General features: G+C 49.3%; 1 protein-coding gene across 6 annotated transcripts in view; it reads left to right on the top strand.

Annotated features, from left to right (window-relative positions):
* Nucleotides 1-20,904, top strand: part of TMEM164 (transmembrane protein 164) — a 161,978-nt gene that overhangs the window by 135,547 nt on the left and 5,527 nt on the right. For 3 of the 6 annotated variants that reach the window (XM_069463101.1, XM_069463103.1, XM_069463102.1), the window contains 2 exons: nucleotides 13,822-13,922; nucleotides 15,627-15,835. In XM_069463101.1, the coding sequence (XP_069319202.1) occupies nucleotides 13,822-13,922; nucleotides 15,627-15,833 (308 nt within the window). In that variant the 3' untranslated portion in view covers nucleotides 15,834-15,835. Of the gene's footprint in view, nucleotides 1-13,821; nucleotides 13,923-15,626; nucleotides 20,190-20,904 lie in introns of those variants that run through there. The other 3 variants (XM_069463105.1, XM_069463100.1, XM_069463099.1) reach the window with 1 other exon arrangement.

Below are 20,904 nucleotides of genomic sequence, written 5' to 3'. Positions count from 1 at the left end.
CAGGAAGCTAGGGTAGTAGAAATTTTCACCAAATTAATAGTAACCAAGCCACGCTGGATCTGAGAGGTGCAGTAAAATCAGGCCTTTGGAGAAGTAGGGATGGGAAGGAAGAAGTTAAGGGCTTTATAGAGCCATAGGAAGGGTTTCTCCTCTCCCCTCTTTTCCCTTCCCCTCCTCCTTCCTTACTTGCCTTTCCCCTTCCCTCTCCTTTCCTTTCCTTTTTTTCTCTGCCCTGAGGCTGGGCATGAGCAGATGATAAGATGAGAGCCAGTAGGGAGAGAGAGCATTGAAGGTCCAAGGGAGAAAGGGGGAATGGACAAATTATAAGGTGATGACAACTGCTGAGAATGGAAGGGGTTTGTTGGTGGATTGAGAAGGGTAATGATAAGAGGAATAAGTGCTGTGGGAAATGGAGAAGGAGATAAGTCTAGACTCTTTCAGTGCTGTCCAGAGAATTCTTTGTGATGATGGAAATATCCTGTATCTGTTCTGTTCAATATGGTAGCCACGCACTGCATGTGGCTCCTGCACTGTTGAAATGTGTTCGGGGGACTAAAGAGCTGATTTCTAATTTTATTTGAAGTTGAATTCATCTGAATTGAAACTTACATAGCCAAGTGTGGCTAGAGGCTACTGTATTGGGCAATATAGCTCTAGAAGTTTGGTGATTAGCACTGCAGGCCCCTCTTGGAATAGGAATCCATGTGTTTTTCTCCACTGGACTGTATGGTTACCCCATTTAGAGCTCAGCAGCCTGAGTGGAGGAGCAGAACATCTGACTTGGGGATCTATCCAAAGCTGGGGCTTTGTAAGTAGGGTCCATGTTGTTGAAGATCTAGAAAGCGAGGGATGTTCAGGGTTCAATACAGAGTTTTGGTAATCCTACCACGCACTTTCCAGCTTTCAGGTTTCTGACCAAGGGCAGGTCACCCAAGGAACAATTAGCTAATGGGAGACAGAGTGGCACTTTATTATTAGCTGAGAAGGCACCCAGTACCTTCAGTGCAGGGCTTCTCTGGCAGGCTGGGCTAGAGCTTACAGCTTTGGTCTTGACACTTAAGTGAGCATCCAGCTCTGTACCCAGAGAATCTAAGGTGGCTGGATATGTAGAGCAGGCCCACCTTATCTCCCACCCTGTCAGAGGCACTGAGAAGCTGGAGCAGAGAGGACGGTGAACAGACCAACCCGAACAGACCGGTTTGGCTGAGATGTACACGATGAAAAGTGCATGCTGCCCATTACAAAGCCAGACTGCCTGGTTTCAAATCCTGGTTCTCTTCCTACCTGTGTGACCTTGTTCAAGTTCCTTAACTTCTCTGTGCTTCAATTTCCTCACCTGTAAAACAAGAATAATAGCAGTACTTCCTCATAGGGTTGTAATGAGCAGGAAACGAGTCAATGTGTATGTAAAGCCCTTATCAGTGCCTGTCACATAGTTGGTGCTATATAAGTTGTTCGCTATAATTGGTATGGTTTCTGCTTGTCAATGTGCCATGACCCTGCCTACTAATCTAATAAAATGTGGACTGAGCAGTTCCTTAGGTTCTCACCTTTAGCAAGCCACCCTTTGGGGACGAGCTAGTGAGAAGGTAGGTAGAAGTGTGGGGAGAGAGGGATGAGGAATCCCCCTTCCCATCAGGGAGTTGAAGGTGCTAGTGCCAGAGTTCAAGGCCATGGGGTCCACACTGGTGTGAAAGGGAGGCTAGGAGAGAACTGAGGTGCAGGAGGAATTCCATGCGGGGTGGGAAGGGGCATCAGGGGATCAGAGGTAACGAGGAGGTCTAGGGGCATGTGCGTAGGAGGAATGAGGATATGAAAGCTGAAACGATGGGAGGTTGTGGTCAGATGATTCCAGCAGAGGCAGGGTGGTTCAGAGTGGTGGCAGCTTGTGGGTGGTGAGGTGGAGCACACTTGTAGAGCTGAGGAGGTTCGGGAGGCCACGAGGTTAGGGTGTTGGAAGGGGCACCCTCATGAAATCACCTAGAATGCTGGCAGGAAAAAAGGAAGATGGCAAACCACATGACAGTGATCTGTGATGACTCTGACAGTGACCTGGAGGCCAACAATGGGGGACAGTGACGAAGAAGAGGAGCTGAACCTTGAAAGAAAGAGAGAAGGGGAAGAGTAAACATCTAGGAGTGCTAATAGAGGGCTAGAGGAATCTTCAACTTCCCTCCTCCCACAAAAGCTCACTGCAGGAACAGAAGGACGGAAAAGAACAGCCTCTGCTCAGAGAAGTCAGTGAGAGAAGCAGCATCCTCAGGGGACAGCCAGGGTTCCTTAGGGTGAGGAGGTGAAAGGGACATTCTGGGGAAACGTGGCAGGTGTCCCCGGGCTGCCTGCACAGCTGTGGGATGGCAGCTTGGCCCTGCCTGCGGGGCTAGCGATGCAGTCTGGGGCTCCCCTCGGAGAGCTCCTTCATCTTCGTGATGTGTTTTGGTTGGTTGGTTGTAGTTGTTTTCGTGTAGGCAGCAGTCCTTAGCCTGGGGTCTACAAATAGGATTTAAGGGGCCCATTAACTTGAATGGGAGTGGAAATCACGTCTTTATTTTCCCTGGCCTCTAGCAGAAATGTAGCACATGAACGCAGGCAACAAACACCAGTGGTATTAGTCCTACCTGTGACTTCATTGCCATTAGCAATCACAGATGGCTTCCTATCATATTAGAGTAGCGGCAGCCATCTCAGAACACTGTTTATGCTCACCACTGCTTTGAAATTATAGTAGTCATTAGGCTTGCTGCTACATCTTGTGATTAAATGCGTGCATATAAAGAAGCATGATTGTTGTATTACAAAATTTTAAAATATTTCGGTAACTGTGTTTTAACATCATTGGCTTTCTTTGTAATCGTTTGCCTTTTATTTTGTGCATTTCAAATGTTTTTCTGAAGAGTCCATTGATCTCCCCAGGCTGCCAGAGGCTTCCCTGCCTCCCGGCTGCTGGGAAACCCCTCTCTGTTGCACTAGAGGGAGCTCTTGTTTCAGAATTGGTGAGCAGTGGCCTTCTGAAGCTTGATACCCAGTAAGAAAGTTGTCCGGAATTGCTGGCAATTCTGATGTCCTTTCAGGAAACTGGGGGTTAAGAACCCCAGTGTTATTTGATCTGGGCGAGTCACTTCTCTTGTGAGTGGGCTTCTAGCTCATGTCCTGGAGGATGAGGATTGGGATTAGACCCCCAACCCCCCCGTGCTAGTTAGTTTCTAGGACCAGTTAAAGCAAAAGCTCTTTGGCCAGTGACAGCTCGAGAACTGGCCCGAAGGTCACACTGACGCTAGGGGCCAGGTGGGTTCTTCTGTTCTTCCCCCATCCTGGTGAGCCCATTGCCCCTCCTGTCCTGCTAGTGTTAGGAGGCGGGGAAAGTTCTCTTTCAGGGGCTTCCCTTTTCCACTTCACTGGTCAGCAGGGGCAGGGGAGAGTGTACTGAACTCAGGTAAATCCTGAAGGCTTCTGAGGGGTTAGGCATGGGAGAGGAGTTTGGGGATCTGAAAATTTGTCTGCGGGCTGAGCCTTGTGCCAGGGGGTGGGGTAGGTGAGTTTGGATTTTTCCCTGCTGAGAAGGAAGTACCTGGGGCTTAGGAGTCCTTTGTGGGAGCAAAGGATTAAGTCAAGTATTTTTCTGCCTTAATTTTATCACCTTCTAAGAGATACTGCTCCTCATACCTGGTCAGATTATGACCCCTTCACTGGTAGCTCTTCCCAGGTCTCTTGTATCTTCCCCTAAGTCAGTGTTTCACCTGTGTGGTCAGAGAACCCATGCATCAGAATCACCCTGAGGCTCTTGTTCCTCAAATGGAGACTCCAGGGCCCACCCACACCTCCTGGATTTAAGTCGCTAAGGCAGGGCCCAGGAATCTGCATTTTCTACATGTTCTCTAAGATAGTGCTTCTCAAAGTATGGTCCCTGGATTTAGCAGTGGCAGCCTAACCAGGGAACCTGTTATTAATGCACATTCTCAGATTCCAGAGTGCAGGCCCCACCCCAGGCCTACTGAATCCGAAACTCTGGAGTAGGGCCCAGCAAGCTGGGTTTTAACCCACCCTCCTGGGGCTTTTGATTCTGATGCACATTCAAGTTTGAGAGGCACCCACCCCTCTAAGGGGACTCTGATCCAGATTGAAGTTGAAACTTCATTGCCTCAAATGATCCAAGAGTTGGCTTCCCCTTGCTTAAAGCTCACCAGAGACCCAGTTAATACTGTGTCACATGCGTGCAGTACAATGGTGTGTTGTGCTTAAATAGCGCTGTTCTCCAGGGTATCTGCATGCTCTGTTAGCTTTTCTATCCCTACAGTGCTCCTTCAACATAGAGGGGACCTGGGATTTTCTTTCAAGAGGGACACTATGCATAGAGAGGTTTGCATCCACACAAGGTCACACAGCAACTGCTAAGCTGGCACCTGTGTCTCTGGGCGCCAGTGCTTTTTCCACCACGCCAGGCCCACCTGCTGGATTCTTTGCCATCTCAGGCCCTCGCCCTGTGTGCTGTTGGCAGAGGACTGGCTCTCTGATCCTCGTGGGTGAAAGTGGGCCTTTAAATTGCCTTAGCCACAGTGTGGAGGGCTGGGCAGCCCCTGGAACACACTTTGAGGGTTAAGCCTGGCGTGGATGGAGCTTCCCTGTGAACAGCCACTCCAGGACATCCTCCACTTCTTCGTACAGTAAACAGAATAGAGGACACATTCGTTTGATCCAATGCTTGGATGTAGGGAATCCTGACTTGAGCCTGTGCTCAGTGGCTGAGGATAGGGAAGCAAATAATCATGACATCTTGGGATTGTGCCACACTGAGATATCTTCTGGGCAACTATGACTTGCAAAGGCTAGAAATGGAGGTATCTCATTTAGAGGGCACCAAAGATAGGATGGCATTGTTGTCAGCAACTAAACTTGTCATTCTCTTCCCTGTCTCTAAACCTGCACCTTCTCCCATGTTCCCCATCCTATTGTGTGTTACCACCACCCACTCATTACCTAGACTATAAGTCTAAAGTTCATTGTTAGTTCATTATACTTATCCCTGCCCCCATCCAGTCAGTGACCACATCCTGTTAATTGCACTTCCTGATCATTTCTCATTCATTCCCACTGCCCCAACTTCAGGTCAGATCATCCTTCACTTGGAACATTGCAACAGACTCCTCACAGTTCTCCTTGCCTCTAATCTTGCCCTGTTTCATTCTGAGGGTACATAGGATGAGACTTGGCCACTGGGTTTAGCAATGAAAAGGTCATTTGTGACTTTGACGGGAGCTGTTTTGGTAGAAGAAGGGAAGCCTGATTAGAGTCAGTTTAAGAGAGAACAGGAAGAGAAGAATTGTAGGTAGGGAGTATAGACCAGTGCTGTCCAACAAAAATATGTGAGCCAGGTGCGGTGGCTCATGCCTGTAATCTCAGCACTTTGGGAAGCTGAAGCAAGAGGATCATTTGAGGCCAGGAGTTCAAGACCAGCCTTGGCAACATAGCAAGATCTCATTTCTAAAAAAAAAAGGAAAAATTAGCCAGGCATGGTGGTGCACGCCTGTAGTCCCAACTATTAATGGTTGGGAGGCTGAGGTGGGCAGATCCCTTGAGCCCAGGAATTTGAGGTTACAATGAGCTATGATCGAGCCACTGCACTCCAGCCTGGCAACAGGGCGAGACCCTGTCTCAAAAAAAAAAAAAAAAAAAAAAGAGCTACATATGTAATTTAAAATGTTCTAGTAGTCACATTAAAAATAGGTAAGAGAAGCAGGTGAAATTAATTTCAATAATGTATCCTATTTAACCCGTATATCTAAAATATTGTCATTCCAATATAATTAATGTAAAAATTTTTACCAGGATATTTTGGTAGATTTCCTTTGAAATCCAGTGTGTATTTTGCACTAACAGCACATCTCAGTTCAAACTAGCCACATTTCAAGTGCCCAGTAGCCACATATGACTAGTAGCTACCATTTTGTACAGGACAGGTTTGGACAATTCTTTCAAGGAGTTTTGCTGTGAAGGGGAGCAGAGGAGTGAGGAAGTGGCTGGAGGGAGGAGTGAGGTCAAGTGTCGGTTTATTTGTTTTAGCATGGGAGCTATTACAGTGCCTTCAGTTTATATGTTTATATGCTAATGGCACTAATCCTAGAGAGAGGAAGAAATTGTGGTGTAAAAGAAAGAGGAAGCAGTGGCTGGCGTGATGTTGTTGAGTAGGTGAGAGGGACAGACAGAATCTGGATACAAATGGAGAGGCTGGCCTTGTCTGGGACCCTGGCCAGTTCATTTGTGGTAACAGGAGGGGGGATGTAGGCAAAGCATCTCAGGCACTGATGCAGATAGGTGGTTAAATGTGTTTCTGAGAGCTTGTGGAAATTTTTGTCTGATTCCTTTTATTCTCAGGGATGATCTGAGAGTGCGGATGGAATAGAAGTATTAAAGGTTTGAAAAGAGAGGAGATGATATTAAATTGTGGCCCAGGAGTGTATGAGAATGAATGGACTGGGCCAGTCTAGTATGATTGCCTGGCAACATGAAGGATGCACTTGAGGTTTGTGATCACGAATTTGAAGCAAGAACAGTCAGCACTGTTGTTTTTCTGCAGCCACGTTCACTGTGCAGGGACAAATAAGGCGGAGGAGGAGATTGTGATTCAATCAGCGCTGGGTTGTTTTGTTTTTTTTGTTTTTTTTTTTTTCCGGATGAGTACGATGGTGAGAGGAACAGTGGAGTCAAAGGTGTATGCAGGGGATAATTAGAATCATGGGCCATGGATTTAAGGAGGGAAGTGGGAGGCACAAGCGACAGGAAACAGATAGCAGGACCAATAGATTGCCCATCCCATGGGGCCAAAGAAGTGTTGGGGTCATGGTTAGCAGGAGTGAGCTGGAAAGACAGAAGTGATAGTTGAGGAGGGAAAGCTTGACTGTGACATTAGGGAGGGGATATGGATGTTCCTAATTATTTAAGTCTCAGGCATGACCATGAACCTGAGGTGTGCTAGAGAACAGGATCATTGAGGGGAAGAGGCCAAGGAACTGACAGACCAGGATCCTGAAAGCTTCATCTAGGTACATGTTGAAAGAAATCTGACAGGAGTGGATTTGGAGAGAGTGGTACCGAGCCTGGTACTATTAATAATATTTTCAAACAATGAGGGCTGTGCCCCATATGTCTGTAGATAACGGTAAAGGGAAGTATAGTGGGGGGTACAGAGTATGGTAGTGGTGGGGCTTTAGGGAGCACGGAGGGCCAGTGGTAAGGAACAGCAGTGAAAAGAAAAAAGGTACCCCTGCTATATACATGGGCCAAAGGAGACGAATCACTGCTTTAGAGGGCTACAGATGAAGCAGGTTCCTTGTGGGGAGAGGTAGGTTGGGAAAGAAGAAAAGGATGAAGGGGGGCTGTTCGGAGAAGAGATTGAGAATATAGGGAATCGGGCTAGTGACTTCTCTGTGACTTTGCATATCCTATTCCCTTCTCTTGGAATTCCCTTCCTTACCTTGCACACCTAGAAAACTTTTCTTCATCTTTTACCACTCAGCTCCCGCACTGCTACTTTCCTGAAATTGCTGTTACAAAGATCACCAGTGACCAGCATGTTGCCAAACGCAGTGAAAGTGTTTGTCTTTACTTTTCTGTACCCCTCCAGCATGTTCCTGCTGGAATTTTCTATGATGATGCAAATGTTCTATCTCTGCATTGTCCAATATGGTGGCCACTAGGCGTATGTGCCTGGTGTAACTGAGAAACCAAATTTTTAATTTTATTTAATTTTAATTCATTTAAATGTGAACAGCCACATGTGGCAAGTGACTACCTTATTTATTGATCAGTGTAATTAATAGAGCACTTAACATTACTGATCCTTTCCTTCTTCTTGAAACTTAATGTTCTCTTGACTTCCAGGACACCTCTCTACTAGTTCTGCAACTGCCTCTTTAATTTTGTCCTCATTCTTGCCTTCCTGTAGATCTTCCTCCCTCTACCAGCCACTTCAATGTTGCTGTTTTCCAGACTTTGTCCTTGGACCTTTAATCTCATTTTTGTGGACTCTTCCTTGTCAATTTTATCCACACCGTAAGCTCTGTTTCCAGGCTGCAGACCTGGACATCAACAGCCTGTTAGAGATGTCTGCTTGGGTGGCCTATAGGCGTCAGTGCCAGCATACCCCAACCTGCACGCCTCTAAATTACCTCTCTCCTCTAAATTACCTCCTCTCAGTCACTGAAGTTATAGACCTGGAAGTCACCCTGATGACAAATTGCCAAGTCATCTATGTCACTACAGCAGCATCTGAACTTATCTTCAGCCATGTCCCTTTCCAGCCCGTTGTCCACACTGTTGCCAGAGCAGTCTAGCTAGCTGAGACATAAATCTGACCTTTTTCTCCCCTGGTTAAAACCTTTCAGTGGCTTCTCATTGTGTATAGGATGGAGGCCAAGTTCCCTGGCATGGAAACAAGGCTCTTCATGACCCAGCCCCACCTGCCGGTCTCTTCAGCTTCATCTCCTTTCTCGTAACACAAAACTGCTTGTAATTGCACACAAACAACATGCCGTTTCATGTCTCCACATCTTTTCTAAAGCTCTGCCCTCTGCCTGGAGTGCACCGTCCTTCCTTCAAGCCCCCTACCCCAACTCCTTTTGGTTCTTCAAAACTTACCTCAGCTGTCATCTTGTGCAGCTACCCTTCTTCAGCATCCCCATCACTTACTGCTCGTACCTTGGTGTTTATTTGTAAATTTTAGGTAGTTCTCAAGGGCAGGACCTGTCTCTGACTCTTTATCCCACTGCCTGACATGGAGGCTGGCTCCCAGTGTGGACTCAGCAGATGTTGAATGAATGGGTAGCATGAATAAGTGAGGGAGTTGAAGGAAGCAGGAAGAAGATTGGAGAATGGGATGCCACCCTGCCTGGGCTCATTTCCTTGGTGTAAGTCCTTCCTCGGTGTGGTTAAAGGATGAGAGAAAAGGCCCTTGGGAGGCTTCTGGGGATTGGTCTTGGCTACTGGTGGTGCACTTGACTTCTTCCCCAGGGCTCATAAAGCTTCCTTCTGGCAGAAATCGATTTTAGGCAAAGCTATTATCTTGTTTTCCCCCTACCCTTGCAGCTGACGTGCTTCTCTCCTCCTGGGATGGAATATGCTAACAGAAAATGTCACATTTTTTTTCTTAAAGTAGGAAAAAGTTTTATGTGTTTAATTTTTCTGAAAGTGCTTAAGTTTCTCTTTTCCTTTAGAAGAAAACTGGCTTTTCACTGGGATTATCCCAAGGGCCACATCCAGGTATATAGAAAAGAGAATGATGTGTGTTTGCATACAATTTGCATATATCTATGTAGACTGGATCATCTATTCTCAGGTTACTTTATTTTTCAAAGAAATTGAATATTTGATCAGCTTTGCAAAGAAAAGAACCAACAGCAGTGAAAGAGCAATGGAAACCACAGTGCAAGTTCCCCTTCATGGAGAGGATCACCTCTTTACAAGATTTCCTTCCTCCCCCAGTCTTCTATAAGATTTTGGGTGGCTGTGGTTGCCACAGTAAAGATAGCAGCTGCCATCTGCTTCTCTCTTATTCCACTCACCAGCCCTGAGAGGTAGATATTACGTCCAGTCCACACACACAGGCAAACAGGCTTAAAGGGGCAGCACAATTTGCCCAACGTCACTCTTATAGGTGGTGGCAGAGCCAGGATTCAAACCCAAGGCTATTTGATCCCAAGGTCTTTTTTAAAAATCTACTAAGCTATGTTTTCTATCATCTGTGTACTGGCTGGTGTTCTGTCTTTTACACTTGCCATTACTACCCTTGAACTTTTCCATACAGGTACATAGTTTGTCTGGTTGTCATTTGAACGGCAATGGACGGTTGCACAATATTTAGGTACCATAGTTTACTTAACTTATCTCTGTATTTGGTTTGCTTCCAGTTTCTCAATCTTATAGATAGCGTGGGTGTAAACGTCTTTGTGCAAATAAGGGTGGTTTGTTGGGGGTTTTAGGTATTTGATGGTGGTCCTCAAAGCAGGATTGTTGAGCCAAAGAGTTATACCTTTATGATTCTCCAGAAGGTCTGTGCCATTCATTCACCCATGGCAGTGATTATCTTTTGAGTGCCTACTGTGTACCAGGTGCTGGACACGAAGAAGTGATTCAATAACAGCCCCTCCCTCAGAGAACTAACAGTCTGGTATGGGAGGGATGATGCAACATAGAATGAAATGTACGAAAGTGGGGGTTTGGGCAAGGGTCAGTGACAACACTGAGAAATGTGTCCCCTGGTGGTATCTGAGTGTTCCTTTCCTCCCATAACATAGGGTGGTAAGGGGGAGGAGAGTGATGAGGGCAGGGCTGCCCCGCGGCAGAAGCCGTCCCAGCTTCCCCAGCGCTGGGTGCGAGCTGCCTCCTGGCTGAGGACGCTCCCCTCCACACACCCACGCCCCTGCCTGCAGCCACCACCTGGCTCGCGGGGCCTGTCACTGCTGCCCAGCTGCCGCTAGGGGGAGCCAAGCAGAGGCTGGGGGGGGCACCTGGGGTACGTGGTGGCAGCCAAAGCACCTGCTGGTCTTCCAGGTCCCCTCTTCTCCAGTGTGGGGGACAGCACGGCGCCCACGCACTCTGCAGACAGGAACATGCACATCTGAAGTGGACAGCGAGTGCGTTTTCACACACCAAGCACTGTGCTAGGCACTAGGAAGGCGGCAACAGACCCGATGTGCTCCTCGACCCTGAGGTGCGCTCGGTCTAGAGGGGTAGGCAGACCAGGAAAGAGACAATCCAACTTGGCATGCTGGAGGTCTAGACAAGTGGCTGTTGCATCGAGTATTCAGTCCCCTGGTAGTGTCTGCGAGTCTGTTTCCCCAGTGCTCCACTGTTACAGTTTTGGCCGTAACACTGTCCGTCTCCCAATCTCAGTTTCTCCATATGTAAAATGGAGGGATGAGAACTATGTCCTCAAAGGCCTTATCACTAGGTTGTGCCATGAGCCTGCCTCTTGTTCCTAGAACGAGCGTGAGCTTCCCCACAAAAGATCCCCCCGGCCCTGGGTTTAGTCACCCCATCTCCTTCCTCTTCTCCCCTCCACAGCCCCTCCTTACATGGTGTTCCTGGGCATTCTGCCTCTGGCCTTCCTTCTCTCTCAGTCTACGTATGCTCCCATGACTCCAGTTAGCACTGTGTGCTGATGACACTGACATCTGGATGCTCAGCCCCATCCTCTTCACTGAGTTTCTGACTCATATAATTACGAAAATAATCAGCGTTTCTTAAGTCCCAGATACAGTCCTATAATTTTGACATGCATCTCATCTCTCCAACAACCTTGTGAATTAGGCAATGCCGCCTCATTTTATAGATGAGCAGAACTGAGTTCAGGACACACTGAGACTTGCCTAAGGCCCCAAAGTTGATAAGTTATGGGGCCAGGATTTGCAAATCTCCATGTGTCCAGCTCGAGGACCCATGTTCTCACCCACCTAGAGTACAGCCAGCCACCAAAGAGTCATTTCCACATGATATTCCACTGATATCTCAATTTCAGCATATCTAAACTTGGCCTCATCATTTCCTTATCTTCTGCCCCAATCCACCTTTTCCACTCTTCTCCATCATAATACATGGTTCTATCAACCCAGTGATGTCCCAGCCAGAATCCTGGGGGTCTTCCAAGATCCCTCCTCTCCCTAACCCCCCAGCATCCAATCTTCTGCCACGTCCTAGTGATTCTTTCCACCTACTCTTCTCCAGCCTCACTGCTGTTACCTTCCAAGGCCATCCTCTTCTGTCTTTGGGCTCCTGCAACAGTCTCCTTACTAGCCTCCCTGTCTCTTCTCTCTCTGGTCCAGCCCACCCCCTGCACACTGGCCAGGGTGATCTTGCACAAGCACACGTGTGATCACATCAGTTTCCTGCTTCTAACCTGCTGCTGCATTTCTGTGGCTCTACAGCAGAGCTCAAAGCTGGCCACCCGTGGGCTGAAATCCATCCAGACGCCATGTTTTGTTTGGTCTGTTGAACATTCTTAAAACACTTTGAATTAGTCACCAACAGTTAAAAAAAATCAGGAAATTCCACATAAAAGTTCATATTTCTGGTTTGTCTTACAAAAGTGAAAAAACTAACAACTCTGGGCCCACATCCCTGCAGGGCAGTGATTGAATGGAGCTGAGTGGTGGTTGCCCTCCAGGAGGGGTGGAGGCTCTCCAGTTTGCCTGTCTCTAGCATCCCCTGATATTTCTTAGACCCTGGTCACACTTCTGATCACCTGCCTGAGACTTGAGGCATTTGAGCTCATGGCCCTGTCGCACAAGATGAAACCCATTGCCCTCAGCATGGCTCCTAAGGTCCCGCGTGGCCCAGCCAGGAGCACACAAGCCCTGCCAACCTCTGAGTCTTACCCCTGCTCACTGCCTATGTCACACTCTCCCCTGTATCTTACCCACGGCTCTCTGGATTGCCTCGCTCATGTCTGCCTCCATGCAGGCTGCTGCTTTGCAATGCCCAGGCCCCTCCTGAAGTCCTATTTGTCCCTCAGGACTCCGCTCCAATGCTCCCTCTACCAAGAAGCATTCTTTGTCTCCCTGCCTGAGCCTTGTTTTCTCATAACAGGTGGCACAGGCCTTAGTCATCCCACCAACCACACTGTGTTGTACGTTGATTGTAAGTCTGAGCCTGCAGGGAGCCTGTCTTCCTCATCTTCCTATCCCCAAAGCTTGGCACAAGGGCTTGGAATATACTAGATGCCTCATAACTATCCAATGAATGGATGAACCAGTGAAAGACTGACTTGGGAAAATAGTATTCCAGGATGTGATGTCGCCCGTACTTGTTTGGGGTGAGGGGTCCAGGTGTCTTTCATTCTTGAGAACCCCCCTCCAAGTCCACATTTAGAGTGACTCCTACAACATCCTATAAACCATGCGCCTGCTTTGCAAGCTCTGGATTATATACAAGCTTACTGAAATGATAGTTCTTAGCAATGATAGAGGGAAAATATATCACTTTGGGTGTTCCTGGGGGAGAGATTTGTTCAGTAGTTAGGAAATGGCACAACAATTGGATATGGTACATTTTTCAATTATTTGAAAATAATGATGATGATGACAGCATCCAACACCTATTGAGCCACTTACATTGTACCGGACCCTGAACTAAGGCTTGCTCTCAATATATTGTGTCATTTACTCCTCACAACAACTCTTAAGAAGTAGGTAGTACTCTTTGAGACTTGGGGAGTTTAAACAATTTTGCCAGGATCACACAGCCAGTAAGCGGTGGAGTAGAGATTTAAACTTAAATCTGTCTGTCTTCAAAGTTAACATTCTCAACCACCACGCCATACTTCCTCAGTGACATATGTCTTTAAAAACATGAAGAAATGGGTAAATGAAGGCTATACAATTATGATTTCAATTGCTATTTTAAAAAAGAGAAAAAAGAAAATCCTGAGGCTTAGAGAAAATGACCAAGGTGATAAACCCTTGTGTTGGCAGTGGTTGCATTCTGGTAGTAGAGTGCTGGGGAAGTTTCTCTTCTTTTCTTCCATCTTGTTTCTACTTTTTAACATTTTCTAAATGTCCTTTAATGAGTATGTACTATTTTATAATAAAGAAAAAAATCCTCTCTTTGTAATGGCCCTAGCATCAAGTGGCAGAACCGAGATCAGATCAGAAAGGGGCTGGTTTAAGTACCCAGCTAATCAGTGGGACTGTCTCTTGAGTAGCTGTCACTGATCAGCAAAAGGGACGCTCAGCAGGCAGCAGCTGTGTCCTCAGTACCTGTACAACCTCATGGGCGAAGGAGGAGAAGTGGGTCACCGTTCCTGCCATCTCACCATCTCCCCTTTTCCTTCAGGTGCTTATACCCCAGAGCCCCTCAGCAGTTTCCGGTGGGCTCTTCTCTCAACTGGCCTCATGTTCTTTTATCACTTCAGCATCTTGCAGATCCTCGGCCTGGTAAGTTTGGTTATATCCCCTTCTATCCCCTCTGTTTGGAGTTCTCCATAAATCTTGATAATCCTGGTTGGCGCTGGTGTATGGTTTTGTTTTGAAAATACGAGATGCTAAAGGCCAGGATGTCAGATTGTTGTGTCTGGGTTGCTGATTTATGATCCACAGCCTTGACCTCTCCAAAGAGTTTTCTGAATCCTTCAGTAATGACTATTTCTTTCATCCCTGGAGAGGCAAGGATGCCCTTCACTCATGGCCACTTGGGTCAGAAACAGTGAGCTTCCACTGGAAAGTGGTTTGCTGTGGACCCCACAGGAAGGCAGGTCCTTGGCCCTGGGCCTGGGAGAGTCTTCTGACCTTGGGTCCACCCTGGGCCTGCTCACAGGTCCTGAAGGCTGGGCTCTGCCCTGAGCTATGTGGCTAGTGGAAGTGTGGTATTGGGGACCCCCTGTGGTATTCTGGGCTGTTTAGAACTGCCTGGAGTGTGGAGAATGATTAGACTCAGTAATTGAGTCATCCAGAGCCCAAGATTGCTGAGTGCAAGGGCATATATCGGTGGCAAAGTGAGTAGGAAGAGCTCAGGGCTGGGGCTGAGGGTCAGGAGACCCAAGTTCAAGTCCTGGCTCTGCGACCGCTCTGAGTCACCTTACCCTTGAGGGCAGAGAGTTCTCCACCTCTCTGTGACATGGTATTAAAAGCCCCAACCTCCCTGAGAGGTGGTGAGGACTTGTCTTTAACGTGAACGGGCTTGAAGGGCTTTGGAAGGCAGATGCTGTGGCTGTCCTTGGGGCAGGAGTGGCATGTCTGGTTTTGCGTGCGAGTGGCATTAATACAGCATTAGCCGTGTGGAGCCTCGCGCGACCTAGCATGACTAGGGTGTGTAACCGATGTCCCCAGCGCCTTTTTAAAAGCAGTCACTTTTTGTTCCCCACCCTGGTGTATGCATGGCTCTGCCCCGGTTTGCCAGGGGGTAGTCTGAGCTCCTTGCCAACGGTGTGAATGCTTCCTGTGCTTGTGGGAGGCAGCAGTACGATGTTCACACCCTTACCTCTTGCTGTTCTCCACTGGGATCCTTGATTCCAAAGGTGTCAGTGTGCTCATGTCACCCTACATACCATGCTCAGGCCACGCTGCCTCCAAGGAAGGCTCTGGCCCCATTCCTCACCATAACCCCCTATCCATCTTTCATGAGTCCATTCAGGTGCCACTTCCCTTGTGAAATCTTCTCTGAGGACTCAGCCCCTATTCTGTATGTTCCTCAGACCTCCTCGTGGTGTGTAAAACTCAGTTAGCACCGTCTGGTTTGAGGTCAAATGTAAACCGATTACCCCCACTTGATTGATTGCCAGTTATGGAGAGGCAGGGACCATGCTGTTGACTGTACTTCTAGCCCATAACACCTCTGCGGGGACCAGGTACATTGTAGATGCTTAGAAATGGCAACGGGCTCTAGGCCCAACTGGAAGGCAAGACTCTGAGCAAAACCAAACAGCTTTTTCACTGGACAGCCTTCTCCCATCACCTCCAGAGAGCTTTAGCCTTGACTCACTCAGAAAACCTAGAGGAGACAAGAAATCCCTTTATGAACAGGTGGGGATTGGTCAATCCCTCCTTGTCTAGTCCCCCATTAGGTAGAGATGGCTGAACTGGCAGAAGCCAGAGAAAGCCTAAGGATGGCGAACGCTCACTCTACCTCCCTTGTCCCTGCAGGTCACCGAAGTGAATTTGAACAACATGCTGTGTCCGGCCATCTCAGACCCATTCTACGGCCCCTGGTATCGCATCTGGGCCTCGGGACACCAGACTCTCATGACCATGACCCACGGGAAGCTGGTCATCCTGTTCTCATACATGGCTGGGCCCTTGTGTAAATATCTGCTGGATTTGCTCCGGCTTCCAGCCAAGAAAATAGACTGAAGGTGCTTGTTTTTTTTTTTTTTTTCTCCTTGAGGAAGCAAGTCCCAACTTGACTTGGAGAACACCCAGTTCTTGATGAAATCATGGGAGAGGGCAGTAGGATGTTTGGTGTATTTCTTTTTCCTCTTCTCTGTCCCTTTCTTCCACTACTCTTCCTTCCCCGGCTCTTCCCCTCAGGATGTCTCCTCAAATCCGGGATATAGTGCTGGGGGCTGGATTTTCCCTCCTTCCGGTTGGCTCTTTCTCTCTGCTCCTAGTCGCCTTACATGGGGAGATTGGAGTCAGTGGCTCTTTCACTCTGCTTGTTGGTGCTTTAACAACAGCTGGTTGAGGAGAAAGGGAACAACAAGCAGTAGTTCTTCTGGCACCGAAGTGATGAGATTGGGTTGTGTTTCATCTCTCCACTGCCAGGGACCTCCAGGCTTATGCTGGGGTCCCCTTTGGTCTGCAGCACAGCCCCCACTGTCAGGGAGCTGAGGCCTTGTTTCTATACCAGCAGCAAGCCCAGAGCCAAGGGATTTCCCAGCTCATGGTCAAAATAGAACCAGCCAGATTCTTCCCACTGGTGTCCCATGACTGAAAGCAAGCAGCCAACCAGCCACTCCCTCCAGGATGCTGCCTGGGGTGGGAGGTGGGAGGCCGCTCAGCCCAAGGGCTAGTTTCTATCGAGGGGGTTGGAGATCTATTGCAGCAACAAATCCAAAGCAAAGAAGGTCGACATTCACACGGTACTAGGCAGGACCCTGTGTAAATGCTGCCCATGAGAGCTGAGAACTGACCCGTATCCCAATCAGAAATGAGCACAGAAATTAATCAACAGAAGTGGTAACTTGAGAAAACTGTGATTTGAATCATATACTCTGTTTCAATTTAATGTCGATAGTAGATACCATTTTAATCTTTAGTGCCCCTTAAACGCGTTTTCCTATGTTCTTTCTTGCTCGCTTGCTCGCTCGCTCTCTTTCTCCAAGACAGCTTCAGGGAAGAATGAGCTGGAGTTGGTTTGTTGGTTTGGGGATGTTTGAGTTTGGAGAGTCCTTGTGTCAGGGCCCATTCATGGAAGTTCCTGTAGATCCATGTCTTGGTTTTACAGGGTATGTCACTGTCTGGGTTTTGGGGAGATGCAGCTCCTGCCTAGGGCCAGATTCCTTCAGTGGAGCCAGACTAAGTACTGAACTGTTTCATGTGGGGGGCATCCCATGCTCTCCACTCTGCCCCTCAAAGGCCCATGTCTCGATTGAAAGGGAGCTGCCAAGGAACCAGGTCCCCATGGGTGGAGGTTCAAGTGCGTTGCAAGGAGGAGCTTTTGTTGAAGCACTTCAGCTCAGTCATGCATGAACCTCAAGAGAGGACGCAGGGACTGGGCATTTGCTGACTCCTTGTTGACTCCTACTAGGAACAGATCTGCTTAAGAGCAGAAGAGATCACTCAGTGGCTTCCTCTGGTGAGCCTCCCCCAGCCCCACTCTAGGCAGTCCTGTTGCCCTAGGCCAGTTCCAGTATTTCAGGTTTGACTGTGTTAGACCTACATTGAGCTTCAGTGACTCAGTGGTCATGACTTTAGCAAATGGGCCTGTAGGAGGCAGCAGAAGGCAGAGAGTCTCTCTGAGTGAACTGAGGCCCAGGGAAGCAGCCCTGGGAGGGACTGCCCCATGGCAGAGGCCTCCTGGCATTAAGGCAATCGGTCCCCAGGGTGTGGGGCACAGGAGGGAAGAACATTGAGTGCCCTTGCTCCCCATGAGCTCCTTTTGACATGTCACCTTTGTTTTCTGCCTTCTTTGAGGGCTGGGCCAAGCTTTTCTTAGTGCCTCTCACCCTAGGGTTACCCTCTGAAGAGGCACCTCTTGAGTGGCTGGATTGGCCCTGCCCGCCATCAAGCTGTTGTGTGTAGGAGTGGCTGGTGAGGGAATGTACAAGGCCTCAGTGCCCCTTGGCCTCTTTACAAAAGAAGAGGTTGGAAGGAGGTCGTGGGAGGAGCCCCTGGGGGCCTGCCCTGTCCCCTACTAGGACATAGAGTTGCTGCAGGCAGAGGATCCATACCTCAGCTGGGGACCAGCGCTGGAATGCCGCAGTGGTGTGACTGTGTAGGCCCTCTCTTCCCCTGTCTCTGTGGCATGGCCCCGGTGGCCAGGCAGCACAAGCTTTTCCCACATTGGGGAAAAGAAGCTTGCCTTTGCCCTGGCTATATAGCTCAGCGCACCATCCTGGTGGGCACTTTCCGTTGCTCCAAAGGAGAGAAAAAAGTGAAAGCCACATGCCTGCCATGGCTGGGCCAGAGACAGATAACACGTGTCAGGGGTAGGGAGGAATGAAGGGGAAACACAGGGCTTCTGGGGGCCAAGTTGGCTCAGAAACATGTAGGTCGAAGGAACAGATAGTAGGCCCAGTCCACAGGCTCCACAGGGAGTCATGGCCTGTGTTTGGGGTGTTGGGGAGCAGCAGGCATCTGAACTGGTCTTTGTCTCACTCTTACCTTGGGCCAAGCCCATGTGGAGAGAGGTAACCCGGCCAGAGCCCCGGCAGCCTGGCTTAGAGGGTAGCTCTCACACCTGCCCAACAGCCAGCCTGCTTCTGCCCCAGCTTTGGCGCAGGGGTGAGGGCGAAGCCGCAGCGTGCACCCTTGACCAGCGGGCCCTGGCTTCCCGACTCCTCCCCAAGGCTTTCCTGTCAGTGCCAAGGCGGTTCCCCAGCCAAGTTTCCATATGCCATTTGCCAGTGTGTGGGAGCTCTGTGCATGTGTGAGAGTGTGTTTGTAGAGGAGGACAGTTTCCTTTCAAACAGCACTTGGAAGGGAAAAGAGTGTTCCCTCAACCCCCGGGTAGCCTTGGCCGAGGATCTGGGCTGAGGAGAACAGTCTGTCAAGCTGGCCAACTTGTGGCATCCACTCTGAATAGCAGAGAGACGGTCACACCTGCCCACGGTCCTCCCCTCCCCAAGTATTAGGCTTTATACACCAAAGGTGGTCTGGCCCATCTTCCTCCTGGGGGCACAGTGACGTGTCCCTCTGTCAGCTGCAAGGGTGTGTGGAGTTGCGAAGCCACAGACTCATTCTCCCCAGGTCGGCAACCTCTCTTTCTCCTTGGACTTCGTAGCATTCACAGAAGCTGCTCGCGGGGTCGTCGGGCTAACCGGGGCGATCGGCGCACTTTACCGTACAGTACCTCAGTCTCGCTGTCATGTCATCCCTTTTGCTGTAGCCTCTGGCAGGGTTTTGATATTTGTGATCATTGGTAGTTCAGTGTCTTGCAGGCAGCTCCCCACAAATAGCAAAATGTCAGCAGGTCTCGGGGCACTGGCGTTAGGTAGGGTGGGGCCGTGCGCTGGGAGAGAGCTGGCGGCCCAGAGAGTGGCAGAAGGGGCCTTTCTCCCCCTCCCTCTGCCAAAAAGACTTCCCTGGGTTTGTAGATGTTGACCCAGAATCATCTGTCCCCTTCAGTACAGGATTTTCTGACTGGTTTCTACTGAAGGAGAGCTAGGGGAGGAGGAATAAAGGACCACATGTGCTGCTGTCAGACAGGACACTGATGCTGGCTGGGATCGGTCAGGCGCAGGCGTACAGGAGGGTTTCCAGAAGGCTCTCATGGGCTTCATGGCGAGACCCTGGGCTGGGAAGGGGCCACCCCCACTGCCCACCCTGCCCTCTCTGGGGTGGGTAGAGTCAGTGAGAGGGAGGGAGCCTTCCCCTTGTGTATATAGAGTGAGCCAGTTTGTGCTCAGGAAAACCTAGTCGCTTGTTGTTGCTCTCGTCTGTGACATTTTTGTACACTGGTTTGCTGCTCACGGCACGAAACAGAAAAACACCCCATGAAGAACCAACAAAACAAAACAAGTCCTTTCAAACAAAGCTGCTGTTTTGGAAACTCTTGCTTTCTTTTGGTGTCAATTTTGTTTTCTCTTTGAAAGAATTCTCCAATTATATCGGTGTCATTGTAGTCATGATAGGCTGGCCTGTGTGATTATTTCTGCCAGGAACTTGGCAAATGCCTCTGCCCCTCCCTCTTCCCCCGCCCCCACCCTGTCCTTCCTTGTTTCCAAGCTGGGATTGCTATGCACTGGGCAGACCCCTCTCTGTCCCCCCACACAGTGGCTCCCTTCAGAACCAGTCTTTGTAACCCCCGAAACAGCAGCAGGGTGAGTGTTTTTTCCAGGCTGGTTCTCGGGTGCTCTGTGCCCCCTCCAGTTTGATCACCTCGTGGGGCGTTTTGTAATTGTGTTTTCTCTGTTTTGTAAAACCTTTTGATTGTACTGAAATGGTTTCTGCAGTCACCTTTGGAAATAAATGGTCCTTAATTTGGGTACTTAGTGTTCTGCATTTTAGTCTCAGGTGTTTCTGTTGTTGAAGATCCCAGAATGAATAGGAACCCTCACCATGAGACTTATTGCTACAATGTTTTCTTCATTTACTGTTATTAAAAGATTTATGAGAACCCAGGAGTCCTGGCCTTGCTTCCCAGAACCCTCTCAGAAGGCCCTCCGCTTTGCAGAGTAGACAAAAGGGGCCGTTGGCCCTCCACACCGTGGAAGACCCCCAGAGGACAGTCAGGCCCTCTTAGCACTGCGTGGCCCTAGGAGCCGTTCGTCTGGATGGCCTTGAATTCCCACGCACTGCCTACGTCCACCCAGGCTGCCGGGGACCCAGCAGGCTGCCTGCTCTTAGCAGGCTTATCCGCTTGGCACATCTGCTGGACTCTCTGGGCCTCGGGGTGCTCGGGGCCTGGCTGGATGACTGAGCTGGGGAGGGCAACCTTGAAAGCAAACACATTCAGGCCCACACAACCCAGGTTTCCTGAGGGCCAGCTCAGTGCCCAGCAGCATGGCCCTGTGCCCAGCATGTGTCACACTGTGAGCAGGATAGTCCTGCCTTTTGGGGAACAGTCAGACCTGCTTTTCCAAGGCTACCCGCTGAGTAGTCTGTGGTGACTGACTGGCCCGGCCTGCCTTTCTGCACCAGACAGAGGCCCTGCTCGGGCTTTTGCGAGTGTTGCTCCTTCTAGAAGGGACATAGCCAGAGTGGCACACGGTACAGGGAGATCTCCTCATTGGCCAGGGGTTGGGCGTTGTAATCCTGGACT

The sequence above is a fragment of the Eulemur rufifrons genome, chromosome 30 (assembly GCF_041146395.1).
Source record: "Eulemur rufifrons isolate Redbay chromosome 30, OSU_ERuf_1, whole genome shotgun sequence".
Taxonomy (NCBI): Eukaryota; Metazoa; Chordata; class Mammalia; order Primates; family Lemuridae; genus Eulemur; species Eulemur rufifrons.
Note: the sequence above shows the minus strand (reverse complement) of the source record. Positions and strands in the feature narration are given on the sequence as shown.